The 17,086-nt window shown below is 44.9% G+C and overlaps 2 protein-coding genes across 3 annotated transcripts in view; both read right to left on the bottom strand.

Annotated features, from left to right (window-relative positions):
* CLTC (clathrin heavy chain) overlaps nucleotides 1–540 on the bottom strand; it is a 29,899-nt gene extending 29,359 nt beyond the window's left edge. For both annotated transcript variants that reach the window (XM_032200681.1, XM_032200682.1), the window contains exon 1: nucleotides 273–540. In XM_032200681.1, coding sequence (XP_032056572.1) covers nucleotides 273–314 — 42 coding nt within the window. In that variant the 5' untranslated portion in view covers nucleotides 315–540. The remainder of the gene's footprint in view (nucleotides 1–272) is intronic.
* Nucleotides 541–1,636: 1,096 nt separating this feature from the next.
* On the bottom strand, nucleotides 1,637–16,721 carry DHX40 (DEAH-box helicase 40). Its single transcript, XM_032201013.1, has 17 exons — nucleotides 16,564–16,721; nucleotides 15,989–16,134; nucleotides 15,412–15,531; nucleotides 13,672–13,902; nucleotides 13,407–13,473; nucleotides 12,692–12,823; nucleotides 11,153–11,252; nucleotides 10,615–10,701; nucleotides 9,906–10,088; nucleotides 9,282–9,362; nucleotides 8,439–8,596; nucleotides 6,518–6,632; nucleotides 6,120–6,228; nucleotides 5,696–5,790; nucleotides 5,087–5,156; nucleotides 4,247–4,475; nucleotides 1,637–2,573 (listed from the first exon to the last, which is right to left on the bottom strand). The coding sequence occupies exons 1-17, from the start codon at nucleotides 16,700–16,702 to the stop codon at nucleotides 2,434–2,436; spliced, it is 2,202 nt and encodes a 733-aa protein (XP_032056904.1). The 5' UTR covers nucleotides 16,703–16,721; the 3' UTR covers nucleotides 1,637–2,433.
* Nucleotides 16,722–17,086: the final 365 nt, after the last annotated feature.

The raw sequence follows: 17,086 nt of genomic DNA, 5'->3' as shown, positions 1-17,086 counted from the left end.
ACACACAGGGGCTGGCAGCGGTACCCCCGGTGCCCCCCTCCCGCCTCACAGGACGGGCCGCGACCCCCCTCACCCCCCCCTCCCGGGGCTCGATGCCCGCCCCGAGGCCTCCTCAGGGCCCTGCGGGCCGCGAGCCCGCCCTCCCCACACGGAAGGTGCCCTTCGGGGCCGGCCCGTGAGGGAGCGGCCGGGCCAGGCCAGGCCGGGCCTTCCCCTCCCCGCCTCAGGCCCCGCGGGGAAGAAGGGGGGGGGGGGAGCGGCCCCTCGCCCACCTGGAGGTGCTCCTGGAAGCGGATGGGCAGGATCTGAGCCATGGCGGCGGGGCTGCGGCTGCGCTCCGAGGCCGGCCCGGGTTTTGGTAGCGGCTGCGGCGGCGGCTCCTCAGCTGAGGGCGGTGGTGGTGGGGGTGTGGGGGGGAGCCTGGCAATGGCGGAGCGCAGCGGGGCAGCGCGAGCGGCGAGCCGCGGCCGGGCGGAAGCTGCCCCCGCCGGCGGAAGGATCCCGCGGCGGCAGGAAGGGGCCGGCCCTCACCTGCCCGGCGGCACCGGCCTTAAACAGCGCCGGCCCTGGCGGAAGGATACCTGCCCGACTAGAGTGACGCGTCCTCCGCCGGGCCAATGGGAGCGGCGGAAGGATCCGCCGCCGGAAGGGACTATTTGAGCGCTCCCCCCCCCACCACCACCCTCACGGCTTTTTTTTTTTTTTTTTTTTTTTTGCCACATCATGCGACCGAGGGCCGGCTGCGTCACTTCCGGTCCGCGCCTGCCGCCCCGGCGGGTCACGTGCCGGGGGCAAGGTGACACCGGGAGGTGCCGCCGTGTCCCTCCGCGGGGGGGGGGGGAGCGGTTGCTATGGAGACGGGCGGGGCCCCGCCGCCCCCTCACGCCTCAGCCGCCCCCCCCCTCTCAGTGCTCCAAGTGAAAAATAAGCACAAATAAACAATAAAAAAAGCATCCGGGGGGGACGGGAGGTGCTCGGTGCCCAGCGTGAGGGTGCGGAGGGGGTGTAGGTGACGGGATACAAATCTACCCTGAGGGAAAGCAGTGCTAATTTGCGGGTTTGGGGCTTTTTAAATCAAAATTCAGGCTGTGGGTTCAGTGAAGGACAGCCCCTGGCTTCACCCAAGGCCCCCAGCTACCAGGTGTCCTTCAGGCGCTGAGCCCTCACGCTCTCCCTTCTATTAGGTACATTTAATAGGTTCCAGCCCAAAAATGAGGCCCCACACAGAGCTGCTGCTCTCTCTGTGAGGAATAACGCTGCCACAGTGCCCCTGAGGGCAGCCCACGGCTTTTGGGAGCTTATGATGGGGACAAAGCCTGCCCTGAGATCACACAGAGATAAAACACTTAATATTTTACACTCAGGGCCAGCACTTACTTGTAACATCACCTTAGCAGGTAGTTAGTGGCCTGAAATGCAACTGGAGGAGACACAGCTGCACATTACTGAGGCTTGAGAGGTGACAGGAGGGGTTCCTGTACTTTGGAAATTGTCTTACCCAAAAGGTGACTTACTGCAGATGAAGGAGAGCAAGAAAGGCAAGCTTGCCCCTGAAACTTTATGATGACTAAGCAGCACAAGGCTTTAGTTTTTTTTTTTTTCCCCTCAGCACAAATATATAACAAAGTAGCATTTCTTTATATATTCTTTATACACATTAGAAACAGATTTCTCAGACCAAAATCCATACAGCTCAAAAATAACAACCACCAGACTCAGAAAAGCATTCCCCTAGGCAGCAGGCCTGCTGACAGACTGCAGGATGGCACCTGGCTGTTTTCTGCCAAATGGAGAACACCACACAGTGCTAAGTCATCCCTGACAAAAATTAGGCATTGCTGGCAAAAAGGAGAAAACATTTACAAAATACTTTGCATACAAAGACATCTTCGCTCAGAACCAGCACAATACACGGTAGGAACAAGGTCTGTGACAGAATGCACGTAGCAAACGTCCTTTTGATTTTAGATCAAGATGGCTCCATCATTAAAAGAGCACTCCTTACAAATTTTTCCTGAACATCAGATAAGCATTAAGATTGTATAGCCATAGCCATACAAAGTAAAATGAATAAAAAGGGACAGTTCTGCTCCTTTAAAAAAAAAAGCATTAAGAACATTTTATTAATGAAGGCACTGAGCCCTTTCAAAGTCACCTGAATGCCACAGAACTGGCACCAAGTAGGTATCATGTCTTCACCCACAGTTCAAGCCACAAAATTGCCTGCGACACGTGGCAACAAAATTAATTCTGGTAACTTTTCCTCGCAGAATGCAGCAATGAGGATCACGTCTGTATGCCTCGGCAGCCAAACGTACCACAAAGCAGAAGTTCTCCCTCATTCTAGTCACTCATCCTGCATTATGCAAGCATACCCAGAACAACTGTACCACGCTGCCTTTCCTATTCCTGGGAGCAGACCAGCCATGAGCACTAGCCCGTTTCATTCAACGGGCCACTTAAACCCTGTTCTCTTTGCTGCTTTCTCTCAAGATAGCGAGCTCGGGCATCCTGTATTGATTTATCATCATTCCTTTTCTCCAGCTTCTTTGCAGGGTTGTCTTTGACTCCTTCTGGAGGGGGAAAGGAAAGAGAGACATATACTCTTTTGTGTCAAAAAAAAAAAAAAAAGCCAACAGCATTACAATTCCCCTCATCTATAAAATGTCCAGACAGAATTCCAAATGTTTTTCAACTACCAGTCAGTCATTTGAATGAGTTTCAGAGAGGACAGGCTGTACCAGAAGAGAAAAAAAGTAAATAAATCATACTTTAAATCCCATGTCAATATTTGCAGTTGGGCTCATCCCACCCCCAAACGTATATCTTGCTTTTTATTGCCAACAGATGCTATGCATCTTATGTTCTATGCACCCGTTTCTTCTCTAAATTCACATCTCATACTCAGGTTTAGGCAGGAAGAGAACAGTGGTGGGAACAGGAAAAAAGTTTAGAATATCTTCAGAAATTTCTGGAGATAGGAGGAAGAGGGAGAATAACACACAGATAAAGCGGTGGGAAAAGTCAATACACCAGCTCAGACACCCTTAGAAATGCATGTTTTGTCTTGCACCCACTGAGCTGAGACCTTGGAGTTGTTTCTCCCAGAAGCACAGAAAAACTGTCCAAGTATTTCCTGCTATACCAAAATAAATCATAAATAATTAGAAGACTCTCTTAGAGTCTACATATTGTGTGAATGAAGCATCTAGAATTAATCTGTCTTGGAGTCAGGTTAGGAGTTCAGCTCATGCTGCAACCTTTCCTTCGACTGAGCACTAAACTAAGCTTTTGTCAGCTATTCAAATACCTATTTTTATGACACAACATTTGCAAGGACAACCTCAAGCTGACTTACAATTGCCTGATAAATTCAAAAAGTTGAGGGGTCAAAGAAAAATCCTCAGATCCCCAGACTTCAGACAAATAGATGAGGGTCTCTTCTGTTTTCCAGTAATTCAAATATCATTTCCAGCAAATTTATAATCAAATCCAATTCATATTTTCATGATTTAAAATGGCTGTTTCATACAATTACAAAGGAGAGAAACAGACACCGTTCTGAGAACAAGAGTCTACATTTTTTCCATCGTTAAGGAAATTGAAGAGAAACTCTATTACCAGTGCCGGGCTGTATATTACATTAAAATTTTGGAAGAACTAGTTCAGGAGTAGAGAGGCCCTTTGAATACTTGGCTGCTTTATAAAACCTGCTGACAGAAGAATCCAAAGAATGTCAAACAGCCAGATCAGTTAGCATACCCCAGTTTTAATTAAAAGACAATTTATTTAAACCTATGGCATTAAATTGTCAGAAAGACATTAACTAAAGTGCGATTTATTTAATTATTTTTAATAGCCCTTAGGCACTCTCTCTTTTTCAGGTCACTATTACCAACTCATAATTTCTATGGCTCGATACCCTTTGCAAATTTAAAGAACAGACCCAAAATGCTTCTATTCCACTCTTGGTTAAGTTCTGTTTCTGTCAGGTGTAATAACCCAGAACAAAGAGAGAGCACTGCAAGAACCAGTAGGAAAACACCACTGCAAGCAGTGCCAAGGCACAAAAAGGATTACAGAGCTGTAGTAAGAGAAGAAAACAGCTAGAACACCACGTATCAAATGTGCCAAGCACATCCAGATTAACACCTACTCATCCAGAATGTGTACCATGGTACAATACACACAGGCTCAACATATCGAAGAAAACCGCACGTGACAGAAATAGAAGTATTATGCTTACCACACTGCCTTTTAAGGTCCTCCTTATGTTTCCATTTGGTTATTTCCTCTTCAGTTACTTCTTCCCGTGCCACACTGCTCAGTTCATATGCATCAATTTGATGCAATCTAGGCAACAAGTCTTTGACCCACTCATAGCGAACAGGACACACTGTCCGGACATAGATTTTGGATGTCACTGTGACATCATGGAAGATGATCCACTCAAGTCGAGTCTCCTGGTTATAAAGCTTAAAAATACAAAGATTAGTTCATAACTGATAAAAAAAAAATTCTAGAGCACCCTCCACTTGCATCTTCCAAAGCTTCAGATGCAAGAGTGGGGTAAAGCTGACATTACCCTAAATTTTCAGGCAGGTAACCAGCAGCATGACCTTACAAAAATCACAGGATTGTAGAAAGGCTTGGTTTGGAAGGGACTTTACAGATCATCTGGTTCCAACCCTCCTGCCTTCAGCATGGATGCAGGGCCCCAACCAACCTGGCATTAAACAATTCTAGGGATAGGGCACCCACAACTTCACTGAACAACCTGCTCCAGTGCCCTGCCACAGTCTGAGTAAAGAAAATGACTTGCTTAAAATTGCCCAGGAAATCCAAGAACAGCCAAAGAGAAAGCTCAGTCCATATAGCACTCATTTCATAAGCTGAAGGTTTACCAGTTTTGAAGATGTAAGGCTCTTTCCCACCCTTAAAATGAGTACTGTACTCTAGGCAGCACTGCATCAGTGTTCTCCTGGCCATAAGTTAGGACAAGTCAAACCGAAGAGTTTACAAGGAGCTGACTTTTATTCCTTTTACAGATCCTTTGCTACTTTATTAATAGAAGTTGGCAACTTACTGTAGATGAAGGATGGATATAGACTATGCTGCCATGTCCGTCCATTGTGCAGAAGGTCCTGGCTGCAGATCTAAAAGTTTTGTGAAAAAAATCTATACTGAAATATGCTTTGCTGTGATTAGACAGCAACACAAGCTAAACAATTCAGCAGCAGAGCAGAAAATATTCAGATATATAAGCAGGGGAAGATCCTTCCATAATTAAGTGCCAAACATAGGTGACAGATAAAATACGTCTGTCTAATTTACCATAGTGGTACTGCAGACATAACACCACGACGATAAAGAGAGTTTGGGACCGCAGCCTTCTACAGCCATGATAATGTGCCATCTTCAAAGCACTTTAGCTTAGTACCTGGCAGTACTCATCAGCTTGCAAGTTCATTTAATAGACAGAAAAAGTACTGTTCCAAGGATATAAGCAACTTGCTCAGGAACATAATCAGAGTCAGAAGGCAGACTTCTAGCCCTGTGCAGAACCACCACCTCTAGCTGTAACCACTACTTTTTTAACAGCACAATATTGCTATTCTGTTTCAACATACAACTACATCCTTTAAAATATGCGTAATATATTTTCCATTCAATGTATGGAAACTTTATTACTTACCTCCTAGCTACATTGATGAAGTATCCTGCACACAGACATCTCCTTAGTATTTCAGTTCTAGAGCCTTCAAATGTTTCTTTAGGGAAGTCTGGCAGCTAGATTAAAAAAAAAAAAAAAAAAAAAAAAAAAAAAAGAACCAGGGTATTTGCTAAAGAAAAAAAAACTGTACATACCCCCCTTCATCCCATGGATTTTAAACTCCAGATTTCTCACCCTGCAGAAACCATGAGGAAATTAATTAAAACTCTCCTTCCTGCTTGTTACCACCACCATACCTGTTAGTTACACAAGCTATAATAAATATTTAAGCGTATTAGTTTCTACTGGAGAAAGGCCATAGCCATCTGGCAAAGGGTCAGTACTTCAGTACATGTCTTAAACTCAACCTAGCATAACTAGATGATATACAAAAAGTATTTTTCACCTGTTTCAGTTTACTGATTATTTCCCGAAGTTGTTTTTCCACACTAAAAGCAGATTTTACAGCTCTCCAATGGATCCAGTATTTCTGGCACCACGCTGAAGGAGACTTGCTGAGAAGAGAAATACTTGCATTATAAAGAAGCCCTTTGTAAACTGAAGGCAGAAAGTTGCCTCTATTTTTTGTTATAGTCGTACAAAGAAGGCAACCTACACAGGCAGATACTTTGTTAGTTTAAATAATAGTTGTCTTGATAGAAATTACAGATCACAATAAGGAATCAATCTGCAGTTAGGAGTAAGTACAGACATGTACATATATGGAATATATTCAAAAACCATCTGCAGGTGGGAGTTAATGAGCAACACAAAACCACTTACTGTAAAGAAATCAGTTTATACCTTGTTTTGCACTGTTCAAAAATATTTAAGAGGGTTGCAAAGTCATTGCAACCTCCCACTTGTGAGGAAAGTTCCTGGTGTTGAAGTTCTGCCTCCTTTTGCTTCTGAGGATCACCTGAGGAAATAAGTTACACCTCACTTTAACAAAGTCATTTTTATTTATCACTCCTACTTTATCTTTTATTAGCACATCTTTAAAGTCTGTTCAACAGTCTTGTATCTTTATTCATGTTATTTTTAGATTTGTCTCTCCTCCACAGCTGCATTTACAGTTCTTCCCCCCTTTCCACTACTGCTGAACAAGAATACGTAGATGCTATTCAATCTGTAATTAATCCCATCAGTCAGCGGTAGAGATGGAGGCTTCTAGTCTCTAAGAAAAGTTACTACATATTACTCTCACAACCAATTCAGATGCCAACGTGGAATCATAAAGGAACAGCAACCCTAAACAGCTCACAGGGATCAAGTGGAAGTTCTGACTGAGGGAAAAAAGCAAGACTGTTGGAACCACCCCATCACAGCAGCTAATCTGTTTAATTCAGCTTTTGTCCTACGACTCAAGTACATTTGTAATGGAAGTCTTAAAAAAAACAGTCTAGAAAACAATGTCATCCATGAATTTAGGAGAAATTTGCCTTCATTAAATGCTACAAATGTACTAGTAAAAGCAAAAACATTTCTAAAATGTTATTTCAAGTTCCGAGTATTCCCTTAGTAGAGAGGGATAACACTGCTGAGACCAATGTATTGCATTGCTGCTGCACTGCAGATATCAGAAATTTGTGGGTACTACCAGTAACACTGATGAAGGAAGGGGGCCTGTTCATATACATATCACACACAAACAAGTGTCTTCAAAATGGCAGGTCTCTGTGTTTGTGTCCTAATGTGTGCTGGAGAGTAACGAACGTGTGCTCTGGCTAGCTGGACAGATAACGAGTGCATATTGCCAGATGGAGGATGGGAAAACAAAAGCACGTTTGTGGCAGTGGGAAAGACCCCAGAGCAGAACCCAGACTATCAGTACTATCAGCAGTGTCTAGCTGTTGCACTAACAGGCACAGTTAATAGACTACAGAGATAACTGGACAAAAGCCAATGAGTGACTTGAATGGACAAAGGTCTCTCACAAAGATCGTGCTACACAGTCTTTTCTCAGCTGGGGGTGGGAAGGTGTGCTGGGGAATCAGGCTGAAGAGAAAAGGAGATGGGAAGGAGGACGTGGGAGACTGGGTTTAGCTATCAAGAGGTGCTAGCCTGGAACACCAGCAAAATCATGTTTTCCATTAAACCAGAAAAAAATGGAAATGGAGGCAGTGACAAGTTGAACTTCTCACGTTAACTTAAAAGCTTTACCTATTCAGTGTTACTGAAGAGAGAAATCCATCCAGAGGTGACCCCATTCCTTAAAATTTAATTAATCCACTCCTCTGGCTTAAAATTAGACCAACAGCAGACACCACCAATAAAACATCTGGTGTGCTCCCTCCCCTTTTGCCCCAAAGCACAGCTTTCCTCCTATGACCTCTCAGCGCTCCATTAGCTTACCCAGATGTTACTTTACAGCTCCCAGCCCTGGGACAAACACAAACCAATTCAATGCTATCTTGAAGCCTTTGGAATAGCTGTTGTCCAATTCCTAGCGTGCAAAATGTCCTAACTCCAAGACCACAGAGAGCTGTAAGAACATACGGGCACATGTCTATTTGCCCTAATCTTAACATCCTTCCCTACAGATCTTTCTCTGGAGACAACGTGCTGCACACGAGGAATCTTCCTCACGCTGCAATATACGTGTTATTTGAAGTGTTAGTTTAAGGTGAAGCAGTGTGTGCTGCCCAGCCACTGCCTGAGATGTCCCTGTCCAAGCTGAATTCCCCACCTTCCCAAAGCTGCTTTGAGATAAGGGCCTTCCTACCTGGACGAATGAAAACATTTTCCACAGACAACATGGCTGCTATGGGAAGCAGCATATCTTCACAGTCAAGAGAAGCGGCTTTTATGACAGCACAGGTCAGGTTAGGAGGGAGGGGAAACTGCACCAGGAATTCACCCAGTCTTGTCACGTGGCCTCTCCTTATTGCAGGAAAAAACAAACAAAAAAACAACACAGATTCAACAACACTATGCTTAAATGTAAACGGGAACAAGCACGCACCGTGTTAGCCACCATATATGGATAAAGAGCAGGAAATAAATGCTTCCCTCTGAACTGTTCTAATACCACAATCTGCGTGCACCCAGACAGGTGCTAGAGACATACAGCAAGTGTCACTAGCAGAAGAGCCCTTCACCCTTCTCCAGTTTGCCTGTGCCTACTTCATGGCAGGCAAGGCTATTTAAGTGTATCATATGTTTAACATTAAGATTTTTTCTAAGAAGAATTCCTGGAAGCTTTGGATAAGATCTCCCTTCCTGTCTTGAGTTCTCCAATGGGTCTCACAGCCAGTGCATAAGCACCTTCGTCACATCAGTCTAGGATCTGCCATCAGGAACTGCTGCACAGAGAATTGAATCTGTATGTTGTTATTCAGGAACTCTAGGACAACATGAAGAAATTAAACTCTCTCTGAAGTCCTAAGCTATGCTCTAATTCTAAGTTTACAATGAGTATATTAAAACCCAGTAGTTAACTTCCTGGTCAAATGAGGAAACAAGTTATTGCTGGGGAAAGTCCTTTAGCCCAAGTGAACAGCTCATTAACAACAATTGAACCATTAAATTTAAATTCTTGCAGTGACTACACCCCTTTATTTTTTACCTGTCAATAGCATCACACTGGTAAAGTTGCTTGAGAGCTTCTAAAATATGCCTCTCTTCAGGACGGTCCAAATAAGGAAATCTATAGTAAAAAATGAAGTAAAAATCTCACTGTTCAGACTCAGTTTAGCTTTGTTAATTTTCATATTTAGTAAAATACTTTTATAAGCTTCCAGTAGAAGTTACTGACCAAAGAGATGACAAACATCTTCAGTATATGGGTATATTACTAAACACACAGCTTCACGATGTAGAATTACAACAGCAGACCCAGCATGGCCTATGAAAAGATTAGCTATATTTTCTGCATGATTCACCCTAAATTTAAACAATTCCACAGAGAGCTGGCTTTTGCGCTATCAGTATTTCAAAGGATCACTATTCCTTTCAGAGATAAGGAGGTAGTTTTGGCAGAACCTCACACTGAACTTGGGCTCAAGATCCAATCTGGCATTAAAGATTCTGAGAAGAACAGCAGAAAAGCTGACAAGCTGATTGTATTGTCCCGTCACAGTTGGCCAGGGACCTAATCCTGCCTCCTGCCAATAGGCTCTCGGTGCCTGTGCTGCTTTGCCTCTGAGACCTCAGGAAGAAAGTGATAATCCCCCTGCTCCACGGAGGTTACCTTATGACATCATGCACAGAAAGGCACTTCAAGGTCAGGATCACAGATGTCAGACTGGTTCTCTTGATCTCTGGGACCGTGTGATCAGGCATACACTGCTCCCAGAACTCTTTGCTGTATAGCCGGTAGCTTTTTCCAGATGATGTCCTGCCAGCTCGGCCAGCTCGCTGCATTGCTTCACTCCTGCCAACACACAAGGGCAGGGAAAAACACAAAACAATAAAAAAAAAGAAAAAACAACAACCTTGATTCATTCTGTTTTTAACCAAAGCATCACACTGTAACAATAACAAATATCGATTTCTGTGCTTGTAGATGGAAGACTTAATATACTGTGCAGCAACTGAGAAATGCAGCTATACAAGAAACAGCAAAATGAAGAAACAATTCTATTCAAAGGAAGAATCTTTTTTTTATTTAATCTTTTCTGAATCAGACTGTTGTATTGAGCAAACATGTGAGCCACTGTCCAGACTACAGACAATACGCTGTCAACTCCTCCTTAATGCCTGTGATTTCTTATAGGAAGTTACATGTTCTGAACAACTCTCTGCGCAGCAAACAAAATGCTTTTGAATTACGAAGCCTCAAAAGACCCCACTTCCCTTTTGTGCTCCCTCTTTTTTCTTCTTTTGTAAGAGCACCTGAAACACAATTTTGTCAGAGCACCTCCCAGAAACACCAAGCAAATCACCTTTTTCAAACTTACTTTGAAATGGGAACCACCTCCAGTATGTCCAAGCCAACTCGTGGGTTATGATTCAACTGCTTCACAAATCCACTGTCTACTACATACCTGGAAAAGATTCACACTGTCAGAGAAGACAATAACAGAGGCCTCAATAGACAGACAGGCAAATGCCACATACATATAAGCTCAGAGCAAGAACACAATTGCCCTACATTTGCTGCAGAGGTAGTTGCTCTTTGCTGGCCAGCTGCAGCCCTGCAACAATTTGATCTACAGGATGTTACAGATAACACCTCCCCACACCCAGCAACATTATGCTGATTTACTGGAGCTGATCTGATTTCAAATTAGGTTCCAACAACATTAGTCATTTGTAAGACTACACAATAGCAGCTAAGGTATTTCATTTACCCACTACACAGACAAAAAGAAGGCAGCAGGTAATTTACCAGATGGGTAGAGAAGCAGAACGAAGTCAATGAGCTTTTCCAAATCTAGTACAACTTTCTGAATTATTCCCTCTATTACAGCTTTTATAAAGAATAGGAAACGATACCTGACTCCTTCAATTGTCAGAGATGTTGCAGCGATGTTTGTGGATACCACACATTTTCTAATGCCTGTGGGAGCTGGCAAAAATATTCTTTTCTGTTGATCTGAAATGACAGGCAGTCAGTAAAACAGTGCTCTGATATCAAATCATCTCTAACACTAGACAAACATACTCAAATATTTAGTGAAATTGATTTGAATGAAATTAGAAAAGGAATCACAAAACATTTCAAAATATCGATTAGATCTTATTTTAGCATACGTCAGGGAACAGAGAATATACTCTTTATTGTTTGCATACTCAAGAAGATTTTGAGATCAAGAAAGACCAACTCTCCTGGATATTTCCTAACATAAAGCTAGGAAAAAAGAAATGCCACCTGGTCTTAACGGAATCTTCAAGAATGATTTGAAGGGTTTCAACATATCAGAGCAAGTGAAGGTGAACATGAAAAGATTCAGATAAACCCCTCATGCTTCCAGCAAGTATTCTTCTAACATGTAAAAAAGTAACAAACGCAGTTTCCTTTAATTCACTTACATTTCCAAAAAACAACAGAAGGAGGTAGAAATTCAGCCTTCTCCTGAAATTTATTTTTTAAGACATGAAACTTCAAAGTATCAAAATCTCCTTAAAATTCTTTCCTGTGTATTTAAAAGGCTGAAATACAATGGCATCTGAGAAACCACCAAAAAAGGAATTAAAAAAATCTGTCAGAATCTATCACCTAGCAAGGATGGAGAAAGGAAGAAGCTACATCTTTCATTTATGCAACTTCTCATTTCGCTCTTTGAAGAAGATGAAAACTTTCTGCAGATCTTTCCCAGATAATTTCTCTCAGCAACACTTCCAGATGAAAATTATTGCTGTCCTGCTCTTCTGAGCGCTTATTCAGCCTCTTGGCATTCTACACACCACACCCACACGTTTAAACATCACACTTGAGATCATCTGAAAATACAGCGCCTGTGTTCAACAGAGGTCAAAGTGCCTTTGCTTTTTTAACTCTTCAAAATTAAATGTGATATTGCTGCCAAATAAAACAGAGTGACTCACTCTGATAACCTATTCTTTCTATATTGCGTAATGCTGTATTCTTTCAATCTTCTTTTACAGGTCTACTCTCATCTTTGAAAATATACTGGCAGTATCTTTTCCATATAAAATAAAATGAAAGTAAAATGTGAGGTCCCTAAATACAATAACTGAACTTCCAGTGTTGCAATATCCCCTTCCTAAGCCGGAGAAATTGATGCTATGTGAAGCAATTCCTGCTATTTCCACCATTTCCAGTGGATACAAATTTTAGCTGGAGGCTTCTGTGCCAGTGCAGAGAAAGATTAAGTGTCATTAGTTTATGAACACCACAAAAACAAACAAAAAACCTACACACACAATAGTGCTACAACATTGTAACAAATAGGTTAATGAATCTCATTTCCCCAGTCACAATAAAAATACCTGTGTAGGATGTTGTTTATAACAAGTCTTGCAGTTAACATCTGCATTAATTAAATTCCGTAAGACATTATTTGCTCTTACCTGTTGACATCGACCCATACAACGGTAAGATAAGCAGGCCTTCAATGGATCGATCGTGTACTTCATATCGGTAATCAATAGACTCTGCTTTCTTGAAAAGGAGGTCGCAAGCTTTTTCTATTTCGTTTTGACCTGAAAAAACATACAAGAGCATTTACGTGACCTGTTCAGCCACCACTCTGCCTTCCTCGTCTGCAACATCTCTGCACAAGGCTTCTGCCAACGTTGCGGTCACCCATCCCACTGCGAGAAGGAAGTGGTATTTATGAGTTAGCCTCGGCAGTGACAATCCCGTCTTCCCACAGGACCTCTCACCAAGGCTTTTCCCTAAAAGATGACTGTGCAAGAGCTTCATATGTCACTTTCAGTGCCTGGCGCACACTCTGATGTAGGTTTTTGGAGTTAAATAAATTCTTCCTTCCCAAGTTAACAACTAAACAGAGCAATACAAATATTGAGCTAATTTGACACAGAAAGAAAAGAACATGTACAAGTCTTGTACATACTTTTCATAGCTGATCTCATAGCCCTGAATATACCTTAACGTGCTGTGAAAGCAACCACTTCACAAGATTGTCTGTCAGTCTGCAGCTTTCCTTTCTCTACTTACCGCTCTGGAACAAACTGTAAAGTCATGGGAAGGTTGTACTGGTTTTGCTGACAACGAAATACTTTCCCTGGAATGCCCACTAGTTGTTGAAATAAAGATTCTCACCTGTCAGGAAAACCAAGATGTCACCTTCTGGTTCATTTAAGTGGATATCCAATGTCACCTTCACAGCCTGAAAGAAGCAACAAACAAGCCAATATCAGCTGGAAACAGAACCTCACTCTTTCAGAGACCTTATGGTACTAATTATTTCCTGCACCATGCAGAGATGGTGAGAACACAGCAATCCAGCAGCTGAGTCTTGTGGTCTTTAACAGATGACAATCCTACCAAGAACAGAGAATGCAACACAGAGTAAAACAGGTCAGACCTCCGTAACATATGCGGAGCTTCCTGTGTCCCGTGGGCTGAGCAGGTTGCAGAATATCTCCTTTACTGGGTAACTTCTTCCTGGAATGTGCAGCACTGAGCAGTGTCCAAAGAACTCCGAGAGCTTGTCTACCTCCAGGGTAGCAGACATCACCACCACTTTCATGTCCGTTTTCCTGCCCGCTGGTTTCTTCTGCAGAAATAATTTCTTCAGCAAACCAAATAAAATATCCTAACAAAACAAATAAAAAAGGCAATTTATGTTAGTTCCTCATTCTTCTTAGAAGTGCCTGATGAACAAAGAAGGGACTGAGTTTATGTCATGGATATAGAGAAGACAAAAAAATACATGTTCAGGGCCTAAGCACTCAGAAGAACACACACACTTAGCCTGGTCATCTCATAAGAAAGCAAATTAGTTTCTAGAATTTAATTAATGTCTCATCAGTTCTTCTCACAGCCTATAAATGGAATTATTTGCTTTTCATTTTTATACTGTCACGGTCAAGTCAACTAAAAGAAAAAAAAACTCAGATCAATTAAAAAAAAAGTTATCTTCATCCAGTATATATGTTACCTGACTGAGTGGACATCCTCCTTTGTTGTACTACTTATTATTTGGACTTCAGCAAATTTATTTTACTCTGCATTGCAGTGGATTAAAAATCTGCTCTTTTTAGTTAGTTACAGGTGATGGAGCAGTAACTTCTTACATCACTCTAGCTCAATTACTTGCAATACTCTCAGATGCTCGAGGACAGAAGTGGGATGCAGAAAGCATTGTGTCTTTTCCCCAGGCTGACTAGTAGGTTGTTTTCCCTGTTCCCACGGCTCACTACTTAGGACTGTCTGGACATCGATTCCCTGCTATTGCCAGCTCTTTGGCTTCCCCACGTTCTCTCTCTCCCACCCAATGTCTGTGACACAAAACAGCCTCTTGAGGACTGAGTGACTCGAGTCTCACTGCTCACCACAGCAGGGTCAGACTGACATTTGACAGCTTTCAGCACTTAGGTCAGTCTGGATACCTCCATGACCCCCAAACCATAATCTCTTTGCACAGTCATATACACACCCTGCGAAACGTTAGGCCTTAGAGTGAGAGAGATGTTTCAGGCTGGTTTCTGTTTGTGGGTGGGTTTTTTTTGTTTGTTTGTTTTTTATTTGGTTGGTTGTTGCCTTTTTTTTTTTTTTTTTTTTGAGGGGACGAACAGGGGGGACACTGCTGTCCAGTGCCAGCCAATATTTAAGTGCTGTCAAACACAACAGCTACCACAATTTCAACTAGATTACAGGCAGCATCTTATTTTCAGGATACACAGCATGCAACAAATCAAGCAGTGATCCTATGGTCTTAGGGCACCAAAAGGATAAAGCACATCTGTAGAAAGTCAGCCAAAAACCTTGAGAACCATGCTCATTACCTTTTTGAGCAATAAGAGAGACAACATTTCTAGAGGTCCATACAGACACAGTGTCAGGACTCCTGAGATCTTGTCTTACTGCAGGAACTGACCCACTGTGAAAGATTTTTAGAGAGTCACTTAGCCTGTTCCTTGCTTTGGTAAAACTCTTCTGTCATTAAGTACAGAGGTAATTTCAAGATGCAAACCTCTTAGAGAACCTTCAGTTGAAAATAGACCAGAAGGAAAGAGTACCACATCTGTATTATTTTTACCAATGAGTTCAAATTTCCCCTTTACCAATACCAAACAACACTCGTGTTTAAGGCGACACTCACAGTGCTAAGGCTCCGCTCGTGGGCTTCATCCAGAATGATGACGCTGTACTTGCTGAGAAGGGGGTCGGCCAAAATATGCCTCAACAAGCAGCCATCCGTCATGTACTTGATGGCAGTATCCTGAAAGGTTCAATTAGACCTTCAGCTGTCACCCTGATTGTTTACATCGATACAGGTCAGATACTCACCCAGCAGACACACACATACATGCTGGGATTATAACACACAACTTTACCCACAGCATCACAAGTGTCTGGCAGCGTTCATCGTGGTGGGGCATGGGAACAGGCTGCTAAGAGAGGCTGTGGATGCCCCATACCTGGAGGTCCTCAAGGCCAGGCTGGATGGGGCTTTGGCCAACCTGATCTTGTGGGTATTATCCCTGACTGCAGCAGGGGGATGGAACTGGGTGATCCTTCAGGCCCCCTCCAACCCAAGCCATTCCATAACTCTACGATAAGAAGTGAGCCCTGTGACAACCCAACCGCAGCTCCACCCCGCCGGGACAGCTTCCCAGGCTCTCACACTTCCACCCCGCATCCCCCGAGCACCCCCTGCTCCCTGCCCAGCACCCTACCTGCGAGGAGCAGTCGTCGAAGCGCACCTGGTAGCCCACCACGGTGCCCAGCGTGCAGCCCAGCTCCTCGGCCACCCGCTGCGCCACCGACACGGTTGCCACGCGCCGGGGCTGGGTGACACCGATGGCCCCGTGCTCGGCCAGGCCTGCGGGGAGAGAAACAGGGGCGTCAGGGGGCTAGGAGGGGCTGGGGGGGGCTGAGGGGGTCTGAGAGGGGCTGAAGGGGGCCTGGGGGTCTAGAGGAGACTGGGGGAGGATGAGGGGAAGCTGAGAGGAGACTGGGGAGGGTCTAAAGGGGGCTAAATGGGGCCGAAGGGGGCCTGGGGGTCTAGGGGAAGCTGAGGGGGGGCTAGGGGAGACTGGGGGGGCTATGGGGGACTAAGGGGGACTGGGGAGGACTAAGGGGGTCTGAGAGGATCCTGGGGGGGGCTAGGGAAGACTGGGGAGGGTCTAAAGGGGGCTGGGGACGACTGAGGGGGACTGAGGGGGGCTGAGGGGCCGACCCCCCCCTCGCCCCCCTACAGGCTCCCGAGGAGCTCCGGGAGGGGCGGGGGGGGTCTCCCCCCGGCCGTTACCTGCCTCGAAGAGGTACCGGGGCAGCTGCGTGCTCTTGCCGCTGCCCGTCTCGCCGGTGACGATGAGGAAGGGCTGCCGGCTCACCGCCTCCACCAGCGCCCGGCGGTAGCGGCGGATGGGCAGGCGGCCGCCCTCCATGGCGGCGGGGGGACCCCCGCCCGCCCCCTGCCCCCCGCCCGCCGCCCGCCTCCCCTCACGCGAGCCCCGCCCCCTCGGTGATGTCACCCCCCGCGCGGGAGCGGCGCCGCCGCGCGCACAAAGGTGACGCGGCGCGGCTCGTCGCCCCGCCCACCCTCCCTAAACCACGCCCACCATAAGCTCCGCCCTTCTCCGTACAGGCCCCGCCTCTCCCCGTGTAGGTCACGCCCCTCTCCTGTACAGGCCCCGCCCCTCATAGCCCACCTCCTCCCCTCAGGCAGCCCCACACAGCGCCTCACCCCCCCCCCCCAGCTCCTGTAACCAAAATGGTTGTTTTTTACCCCAAATCGCCTAGGGGTCTGGCAGGGGTGAATTACAGTGTAA

Source organism: Aythya fuligula, chromosome 20 (genome assembly GCF_009819795.1).
Source record: "Aythya fuligula isolate bAytFul2 chromosome 20, bAytFul2.pri, whole genome shotgun sequence".
Taxonomy (NCBI): Eukaryota; Metazoa; Chordata; class Aves; order Anseriformes; family Anatidae; genus Aythya; species Aythya fuligula.
The sequence above is the reverse complement of the archived record's forward strand: the minus strand, read 5'-3'. Positions and strand labels throughout refer to the sequence as shown.